At 34.2% G+C, this 10916-nt stretch overlaps 1 protein-coding gene across 7 annotated transcripts in view; it reads left to right on the plus strand.

Annotated features, from left to right (window-relative positions):
• Nucleotides 1–10916, plus strand: part of RSRC1 (arginine and serine rich coiled-coil 1) — a 440472-nt gene that overhangs the window by 364872 nt on the left and 64684 nt on the right. For 6 of the 7 annotated variants that reach the window (XM_055081512.1, XM_055081583.1, XM_055081564.1 and 3 more), the window contains one exon: nucleotides 7023–7091. The exons of the other annotated variant lie outside the window; for it this stretch is intronic. In XM_055081512.1, the coding sequence (XP_054937487.1) occupies nucleotides 7023–7091 (69 nt within the window). The remainder of the gene's footprint in view (nucleotides 1–7022; nucleotides 7092–10916) is intronic. 7 annotated transcript variants of the gene reach the window in all.

Consider the following 10916-nt stretch of genomic DNA (forward strand, 5'->3'; position numbering starts at 1 on the left):
CTAGTTCTGTGAAAAATGCCATTGGTAGTTTGATAGGGATTGCATTGAATCTGTAGATTGCTTTGGGTAGTATAGACATTTTCACAATGTTGATTCTTGCAATCCAAGAACATGTTTATATCTCTCCATCTGTTTGTATCATCTTTAATTTCTTTTATCAGTGTCTTATAGTTTTCTGCATACAGGTCTTTTGTCTCCTTCTGTAGGTTTGGTTTATTCTAGGTATTTTATTCCTTTTGTTGCAATGGTAAATGGGAGTGTTTCCCATTTCCCATATTCTCTTTCAGATTTTTCATCATTAGTATATAGGAATGCAAGAGATTTTTGTGCATTAATTTTGTATCCTGCTACTTTACCAAATTCATTGATTAGCTCTAGTAGTTTTCTGGTAGCATCTTTAGGATTCTCTATGCATAGTATCATGTCATCTGCAAACAGTGTTCCCATGTGATTTTGAATAAAGTTTATTCAGATAAAAATTTCTCTATAAATAGTAACTTATGCATGGAAGCAGTTCATTATTCTCTAATTTTTCCATATCATCAATACATACAAGTCTATCTCAGTATCTTCTTAGATGGATGTTGGAACATACAGATCTTCTGTGCTTCTCCCTCTATGACCTTGAAAAAGTTACTTTACTTCTCTGTGCTTCAGTTTCCTCCTCTGTAAAATGGCGATAGAGCCAATATGAGAATAAGTGGTATACACACATGCATACAAACACAAAGGCACATAGTAAGCCTTCAGTAAATGTTAACTTGGATGATGATGATGATGTCATCTCTTCATTTTCCTCTTATATGTAAATCTCTTTGTTGTTTTCCACTTCAGGGAAAATTCCTCATTAGACCTTGTAACACACTCATTTAATCTTCAGCTATATTCATCCTGCTCTTCAGCTCATGTATGGAGTTTTATTTTGATCATCAAAATTTAATTTCCAAGATGCAATTAATATCTTCTCAAATCACTTTAAGGGTATTATATACACTATTTGCCTTATTAACTCTCATTCCTCTGTTTAGTTGTTCTAAAGTATAATTGTTGTTTATGTTGTTTTGTTTGTTTTGTCTCAAGGGATTGGTTTTCCTTGAATGTCTGGTAGTTCTAGGTTGGTCATTCATGTTTATATTTGACAATCCCTGTAATCCTGCCATTTCCACTCATTATACCCAGTCTCCATTGATTGTATCAGGGGACAAGATGTGTTGCTGGTGAAGACACATTAGTAACTTGTCATCCCTTTTGGAGGTTAGTAATTATCAGCCCTTGCTTCACTGGGCCTAACACCTTCTACACTCACTGCTTTAACCTGTGGTCAAACACTGCCTATACCCATTCTTACCATATACAGGAAGGTGCCATCGTTCAGCTGCTCCAGTCATAATTTCCCATTTGACATTTGCCGCAGGCCTACCTTCTTCCTGGTCTCCACTGACTCTAAAATAAAAGCATCCCTGGAACTTCTCCAATGTCTGTATAGTCTTCTGAATATGATTGGGCTGTGATTTCCTCTAATCATTTCTCCATAGATCTGATCCCATCTGCTTTCTGTTTTCTAAGAATTCCTCAACATTTCTGGTCTGTTCATTGTGGTGCAGTGTCAGAAAATGGACTACCTATAGAAAAGAACTTCTGAATGAGGGTTGTTAAACCCTTATAAAAAAATTTTCTCTGGGAATATTAATACAGTCCTTTTGAAAGTAGGAGATGAGTTGAATACCTTGTCAGTCTTCATATTCTTGATTCAGTTGATTTCCTCTCATAAGATAGGCAAGGTGCACAAACTGCTATAACAAACAACCCCCAAATTTCAATGCCTTAAAACAAACTACTGTGTATAAAATAGATAAACAACAAGGATATACTGTATTGCAGAGGGAATTATACTCATTATCTTGTAATAACCTATAATGGAGTATAACCTGCAAAAATACTGAATCATTATGCTGTACACCTGAATCTAACACAATATTGTAAATCAGCCATACTTCAATGAGTCAATAAGTAATATATATGCACATATATATACATATATATTTGTTTTGTGCTTATATCACAGTGTAATGCAAGTCATTAGGAAAGCACTACTCCTTGCAGAAATTTGGTGACCCAGATTTCTTTTATCTTGTGGTTGACCCTCCATGAGTCCTCTGTTCAGCCAATGGATAGGGCAAGAGAATGAGGATGTATGGGAGTTTTTTATAGGCCAAGTATGGAAACATGATACACTTATATTCACACTTCATTGGTTGAATACAAGTGTATTCTTCAAGAAAGACTAGAAAATATAGTCTGCCTAAAGACTCATGAAGAAGGGAATGCTTAACAATTTCTGTCACACTTATTATGTGCCCTGCACTCAAGTAGATGCATATTTTCTCTACTGAAGGAATAAAGTATTGTTCATTCCATAAGGAAGGCACTGAAGTGCTTAGAAGAAAGCAGGGAGCAGTCAGATCCATTTGAAGACAAGGGGTGTTGATCAGGGAAGGTTTCACAGAAGAGGGTGTTGAACTAAAAATTTCTGATAAGGTTTTCTCAGTGAGAAAATGAGGTGAGCACTCCAGCGAGAACAAAGGCATGGCAATACAGACAGAAGGCAGTGTGGCCCCACAAGGCCATGCATCATTGAAGTGATGAAGGAGAATTGATAAATAACGGACTTCCCTGGCGGTCCAGTGGTTAAGACTCCGCACTTCCACTGCAGGTGGTGTGAGTTCAACCCTGGTGGGGGAACTAAGATCCCACATGCAGTGGGATCTTAAAAAAAAAAAAAAATTGGTGAATGATGAGGCTAGAAAGTTCATTGAGATCAGACTGTGAAAGGTTTTAGATGGTATGCTAAGGAGATTGGATTTACATATATTTGCACAGCAGGGCGCCTTCAGAGGTAGTGTGATGTGATAGTATTTAGAATGCTAGATTTATTTATTTTGTAATTGTTGAGCATTTCATTTCTACATACTGTGCTTGCTACTAGAGATACATAAAAGGAATACATTCCTTGCTCTGGTGGTAATATAAAGGGTTCATTAGAGGGATAGTATTAAAAGTTCATAGATCAAATAGGAGCTCCTTTTAAAATATATATATATTTATTTATTTATTTTTGGCTGTGTTGGGTCTTTGTTGCTGCACACGGGCTTTCTCTAGTTTCTGCAAGCGGGGGCTACTCTTCATCGCGGTGCGTGGGCTTCTCATTGCGGTGGCTTCTCTTGTTACGGTGCATGGGCTCTAGGAGCGCGGGTTTCAGTAGTTGCGGCACGTGGGCTCAATAGTTGTGGCTCACGGGCTCTAGAGTGCAGGCTCAGTAGTTGTGGCGCACGGGCTTAGTTGCTCCGCTGCGTGTGGGATCTTCTCAGACCAGGGCTCGAACCCGTGTCCCCTGCACTGGCAGGCGGATTCTTAACCACTGCGCCACCAGGGAGGTCCCAGGAGCTCCTTTCTTATTTAAAGTGAAAAGAGATGAGGTCCTGAACATGAATACTGGCAATGAAAATGCAAAGGACTGGATGGATTCTGGAGATAATCTGTGGAGTGGAATCTGACGGAACTCCTGGTCAGTCGATGTACTGCATGAGGATATGATTTGGAGGATAGTGTCACAAAGGTTTCTAACCTGAGAGAAAACAGGAAATACCCAGGAAAGAGGATCAAGTTTGAGGGAAAGATTATGAGTTCAATCATGAATACGATTTTGAAATATCTATGTGGAGGTATTCAGGAAGTAATTGGGAAAAAAAGTTCTGATCATCTGGAAAGAGGCCAGAACTGGAGCTATGATAGACACGTGAGTTACATTTTAGACCTTCTATTTACAAGGCTGCATAACAACAGAACTCCAAGAAATGAAAGGTGGGTAAAAGAGACAGCAGCCAAAAAAGGCTGATTGTTAGAATTAGGAGAACATTTTGATAAAGATGTACTTGGTTAGCTGTTTAAAAAAAAAAATTGGAGAGATTATAGCAGGATAAAACTGAGATAACCATTAGATTTAGCTATTATAGAGTTTTTAGGAACCATTACAAAAGCTGTGGGGGCAAAATCTAACAGGAACAAGAAAAGGCAGTAACTGGTTGAAAGAAGAGTAAATATTGTACAGGATTTGTGAGACTTGAATGTATTTATAGTCTGAGGATAGAGAAGAGAGAGTTTGAACCTTCAGAAGCAGAAAGAACCCTAAAGGGTATGGAAAGGAGTAGGTTCTAAAGCACAAGTGGATGGATTTACTTTCTGAAACAAGGCAAAAAAAGAAATAAGGACTGTTGAACATAAAAATTTGGAGGTGAATGGGAGTGAAGCTGAGAAAATATAAGGGAGTCGAGGGAGCTGGTGTGAGGTTATTGGCACTTGCAGTGGAGAAAGCTTAGTAAGTTGTAGGAAACTTCCTTAGTAAGGAAGGCAACTGTGGATGCTGATTAAGAAGAAGCAACATGGAAGGATCCAGATTAATTTCTAAATCATTGGTTTCTAGTATAGCCAATAAAACATATATACCATTTCGTAGGGAGCTTCTGCAGCAAAAGTAAAAAAACTGGTCAGATGTGTTGGTAGCAGCTTGGCACAGCAACAAAGGAATCAGGGAGATGAGGATGTTGTTAAGTGTGGAAATGAAATGATGATCCTGGGGTTCAGGTTGTGTAGGGAAGGAAGCAAAGCCAGGAGGGCACTGTTAGCCTGGGGAGTTTGGAAGAGCCAAGGAATTGGAAGTTTTGTACAAGGCTAGTGGAAAATGTAAGTACTTTTGGTAAATGATATGCTTTACCATAGATCTTGCTGTAAAGTCCAAAAGGACTGATCATAAATTGTAAGAATAGATCTTATCACTTACCAGTTGAGTTCTTTGGTATCAAATTTTGTGGTACAGCTAATGAGATTCCATATCGCCCATCTGTAGAATGGGATTGCCACCACTTAGAGAATATTAAAAATTTTAGGATAAACTGAGTCATGTATGAATGACCATATGTTCTTCCTTATTCACATTTAAATATAATACCATAAAGCAGTCAGAAAGGAAAAAAAGAATATTTCTTCCACATTCCCTTAATAATCGATGAGGAGTTTATCCTAATGACTCAGTTTGAATAAATGAATTTTCTTCAAGTGAATTCATTCAGATCCTTTGTGGAGAACATACTGATTATTGATAAAATTTTCAAGTGTGTGTTTTTAAAATTAATTATATTTTTACATAATTCAAAGTATTTTTATTTATACACATATATACATACTTGGGAATCTTGACTGACAGCCTGAAGCTCAATCACATAACATATTTAACCACAGCACAAGAGCCATTTGCAGTTTAAAGAAAACCATATAAAACAATATTCCAATGAATTGTCCATGTATAGCAACAAATCAGTAAGAAAGGACAAACCAGCATAGTGAAATAGATAAATCAGATTTAGGCAGGGTAGTTTATTGAATTTAAATTGTGCCCAGTTGGCCCAAGAGCTATATATAAGCAATCCATCTTACGTTGTTAATGGAGGTTCTTGAAATCCACCTGATGTTTGCATTATTAAATTTCAGTCTAATGAGCTCTGCTAATACATATTGAAGACGGTTGTAAGGAGTAGAATGTGAATCTGAGCGGGATAATTTGAAGGAAACATAAGCTGAGCATTTTACATGACTCAAGGGGTATATCTACAATTACACATATAACCAAAATTGAATTTAAATGGAATTTCTATTATCCTTGTCCTTCTACCAGGGAGAATAAAGTGTAAATGAAGTAAAAGTCTTTAGAATTACTGGTGGTTTGTTTTTATTATCTAATTTAATAGATTCTTGCAATGATACAGAGTGGCATAAAAGTTTTAATATTTCATGACTTTAAATGCAATCTAAGTATGTATTAAAGCTTGTAAATGGAAACAGATGTCTGTGTAATTGGATATAACACTTCACAACACCATTATATAAGTTTTACATTTTAAGAAAGTGTCAGTGGTGACAGTGAAAAATCAAACTTTTGAAGAAAAATAGTTATGTATAAGGTGTGTGTTTTCTTTAAATTACTCTTTTAAGCCAGGTTTTATACTTCAAAAGGATATGTTGATTTTGCATAGGAAAAATATATGCAGCAAAAAGCTGAAGAGTGTTTTTATTTTTTAAATCACGGTTTACATTGCTGTTATCATTATAATAAAGGCTCATCCAAAGTTTAATGCTGGCACAGTTTGATTCTTTTTCTTTTGACAAGGCAATACTTTTTTAACTTAATATTTCATCAACTATAATGCTATTAGAGACTTATTTTCACTTAGTTCACTCATCAGGCAGCGAGCCGGCAATAAAGGAGAATCGCTCCTTTGAGACGTTAATGCTTTGGAATAAATGATGTGCTAGAACAGAAATTTAATTAATTTACAGAGTATATTGATAGTCCCTTGTTACTGTGCTGTATATTTTTAATCTTCTCTAACATCTGTAGTAAAGTGTTTGAAAACCCCTGCAGTTGAGCAACTAGTAGATAATTAAGTAATAAGGGAAGAGGTTTCTAGAGGGAAAAAGATTCTTTTTACCAAATGCTGTCATAACATGAATAAAGAACTGCTACTGTGATATGCAATGAAAAAAAATAATATGCTACCTAATTTGATACTGTTCCAAAGATGTACCAAGCTTCTTATATATCAAATATGAATTGTAGCTTAAGAACTTTCCCCCAAAGTTTAAAACAGGTGCATTGCACTGACAGATCAGATGACTTTTAATGACCAACAGTTTTTCCCAGTTTATATGCCATCATTAAACTTATGTTGCTTAAATTCGCTTTCTATTTTGTGCAGATTATCTTGAATTAAGCTTCAGAGATTCTAAATAAATATTGTAAATAGTCTGAATAAAGATTGTAAAAGGTATATTTCAGATTTTCAGCCATTTTTTTTCCTTCTGACTACTTCACAAGAAATATGTAATGAATTTATTTTTCCTTTTCCCAGTATTTTCATCCACGATATAGGCATAAAATAAGTGCAGAAATTTTATTGTTTTTGTTTCAGCAAAAGCTGATGAAGCATTGAAAGCCAAAGAAAGAAATGAAGAAGAAGCAAAGAGAAGAAAGGAGGAAGGTAAAAACGTGTTCATTTTGTTTCAAAGAAGTCATAGTGAGGAGTCACCGTTTGGCATGATTCTCTTCATTCCCTGGATAAAGCATAGAATATAATCAAGCACTTTAGGGGTTCGTGCTACTTCACGAACCTAAACTATGACACAGTATATCACACTATATTCAATGTCTTGGACACTGATGTTTTCTAGCATAAGATTAGTTTATAAGCATTCCTAGTGATAAGCATCTGGGCAGACTGGGAAGATATAAAGTTATAAAGTGGAGTTGGTGTTGGTTTCTTTCCTTCTAACTTTTATCTTAAATTATCAAAATCAGTCATAAAAATGGATTGAAAATTTTCAAATATTTTAGCAGTGATGAAGAAGAGTCCCCTTGCCAACACCACTTTAAATAAAAAAGCTGTTAAGAGGTAACAATAAAATATGAAATGTCAAATGTCAGTCAATTCAGTTTAAGAAATTCATCATAATTTTTGTAGATTATTTCTTTAAATAACATTGAAGCCACCACCCAAGAATATTACACAAAGAAATCTAACACATTTTTATCTCCCCTAACAAATTTGTATTTCCCCTTTAGCTTGCTGTGATTTGTGTGAGTGAAAATTTCACCTGTTTCCTTCTTAGAGGCTTTGTATATACTGTTGTAAATTACAGCACTTAAAGCAAGATCGACGCAACTCTTTCTCAGTCAGTTAGTGGATGATGCATTTGGACTGACAATCATGTCACTCTGCTGGCTAATTAGCAGAATAACTATTTCCTCTGTGAGCTTTCAAGGAGTTGAAGCCTGATACTGTGTCCCAAAATACTGGTTTTGAGTACTGTTGTCTAAATCTGAAAATTGAGAATTTTTCCTTAGCGCATACCTTCTATTATGACAACCAGAAAAAATTTACACCCCCAACTCACAAATGGAAGCTGAGATGTTATAGAACCTAAAATGTTTTAAATATGATGGTTTAGAATGCTTAATAGCAGCATTCCATCAGAGCCAAGCCCTCAAAGCAAATCCAAAAAAACAAACAACAACAAAAAAAACCCTGTAGATTTAGGTGGCAGAACCCTACAAATAAGTATATTCGAACTAAATGTGAACTAATTTATACATATAAATGTATATATAGAATTCACCTTATTCGACCCCCTTAAATCCTGACTTTATACTCTTGTCCTAGATCAACTAATTTTGTGGTGTATTAAGAAAACAAGTGAATTCCACTGGCAAAAATCCTCAGTAGAATTCTGTTCTTTTGGCTTTCTGAAGTACATATTTTAGTATTGTTAGTGGAAACAATCTATCTGATTTCAGTTATGCTTATGGTCACCCGTAGTACAAATAGATATAATAATAGATGCAAAGTAGTCTAAGCAAATTATAATATTTTAGTACCGCTATGTTATGTGGTATTCTGATCAATGTAACTAATTAATAACATAATAGTGCTTATAAAACACTGTGGTGCTATAAATTACAAGTGTGGCACTTACTATCAACCAATACAGTGAATATATGTTGCAATAGTTATTAGTCTAATTCCATTAATTCAGATCTTAATCGGAGTCATAACCAGTTGAAAACGGATGACACTGATGTGATAACCACAGATACTGAAATTTCTAGGTGATTTATTGTTATGAAAAAATATATAATATGAATGCTTGCCCTAGTAACTGTTTGCTCTGTAAGCTTTCAAGGAGTTGAAGCCTGATAATGTGTTCCAAAATACTGGCTTTAAGTGCTCAAAGAAACTTTAATACTTCAGAACCCCTCATTTACATGATGTCAATTGAAATTTCTAATGGTGTCCTCTTTTTTTTTTCATTAAATTAGTTCTAAACATCTTTTAAAAGATTTTTAAAATATTTAGGTAACTATAGGTACTGAAGGTTATATTGTAATTCTTTTGAAAATATTTTTTCATTTAGACATTCACTAAGTCAAACTGACCTTGCACATAGCCTGTGATATACAGTAATCTTTTCCATTTCAGTACCTGAGAATTGTTAAAAAAGCACAACCCTCCAATCATAGCTGTTTTAATTAGCATCTTTTTAAACGTGTCATTCTAACTAGAATATAAACTTTAGGATTGTAGAGGATTTAGTTAGTATCCACAATGCCTAGCATGTAGTAGATACACAGTTTCTTAATTATTATTTCTTAATTATTATTCTTAATTATTTCTTAATTATTCTTAATTATTAACTGAATGAATGGACGAATGAGTGACCAGTTTACCCTTCCTTCTTTTAAATCCATGCTTCAGTAACTTAACTTGAGCTTGCAGTTGATTCCAAATAACATCATTGAAAGTATAACCCAACCTTGTTATGTCTTTTCGTTAAGATAGGACCTCACTCATTAGACTGTTTCTCTAAAGAGTTACAACCATTCAAAAGGAAATCAGTGAATTTCAAAATACTATCAATATTTGCTAGTATGGATTTATCAAGTCTTTACCTGAGCTCACTGAATTTTCTGGCATCCAAAAAATGTAGGAAAATTATTACCACAAATGTTGAAGAAAAATTCTACTGGTAAAACAACCTATATGACACTAATTTTGAAGGATAAAAGGTGTGTTTCATTAAATAGGTTTCCTTTGCCTATATTTTGTGGGTGAAAGTAAATTACTAGCCAGATTCTTTGTTGCTGTTGTTTGCTTCCAGAATTTTTTTCTTATAGGTTGTCTAAATACTTGAATGCTATCAAATTAAACTTCCCTGAAAATGATTAATATATAAGCTACATTTATTTTATTTCATATAATTAGTCTAGCTGCAAATTGAAACCTGAGATACATCTGTATGTGTATGTGTGTATATTTCTGCATCTGAAAGAATAATAATCCTTTATTTTTAACCTATAAGCCACTAGAAATTCAGTCTATTACATCATTTGTACAATTCATCTCTTAATTTCTCAGCATGCTGGTATGCAGTACAGGGTTGAAAGCATTGTTAAAATGTAGATAAATGTTATCTGCCCAGCTCTCTCTATCCATTCTCTGTCATCTCAAAAAAGCTATTGTATTAGCATAGCAAGATCTGTGCCTTGCAAATACATTCTGACTATTGTGCCGTCCTTTTCTTTGAGTGTTCTTAAATCCATATCATAATTATGTTTGCCAGTATTGTATCCAAGATAAAAGTCAGGCTACTCACCAAAACTTGTCCAGAGTAACCATTTTGCCTTCCACTCTTGAAGCAGTGATACCCCATTTAGAGTGCCCTTCATGGTCCTTACACAGCTCAGTTGATTGTCCACCTATTGAATATCACTGTACATTTGCATGGACCCTCTTTTTTGAACCATTTACTCTCCAACTCTTTCCATTTTAATTGAATTATATAAAGGTTACATTATTTCATAAAAGTTAGCAATATTTAAAGTTTGGGTTTATAGTTTCCTTCTTTAAAAATAAGCATTTTTTCTAACTGTATTATATTTTAGAAAAATTAAATCTTTCAGTTCTGTTTTCCTTTTTATTCTTTGTCCTAATAAATGCTTGACTTTGACTTTCTCTTTTTCTCTGTATTTGAAAATGTTCTGACTATATATAATTAAAAATTATTTCAACTTTTCTCCTTTTGATTTCTTTCTATATTATTCAATGCTTTAGCATAACTGCTTAGGTTTTCTGTTTTCTATTTTATATTTAATATAGTATGCATTTAAGTGTTCTAATTATGTTTTTAATTCACTTATAAGCATTATTGTCTTTCTTTGCATTTTGACTTCTCTCTAATATGAATTTCTCATTTGTGGCATAAGTATAGTGTTTTTTTTTTTTTTTTTTTTTTTTTTTTTTTTTTGTGGT

The sequence above is a fragment of the Physeter macrocephalus genome, chromosome 1, assembly GCF_002837175.3.
Source record: "Physeter macrocephalus isolate SW-GA chromosome 1, ASM283717v5, whole genome shotgun sequence".
In the NCBI taxonomy this organism is placed as follows: Eukaryota; Metazoa; Chordata; class Mammalia; order Artiodactyla; family Physeteridae; genus Physeter; species Physeter macrocephalus.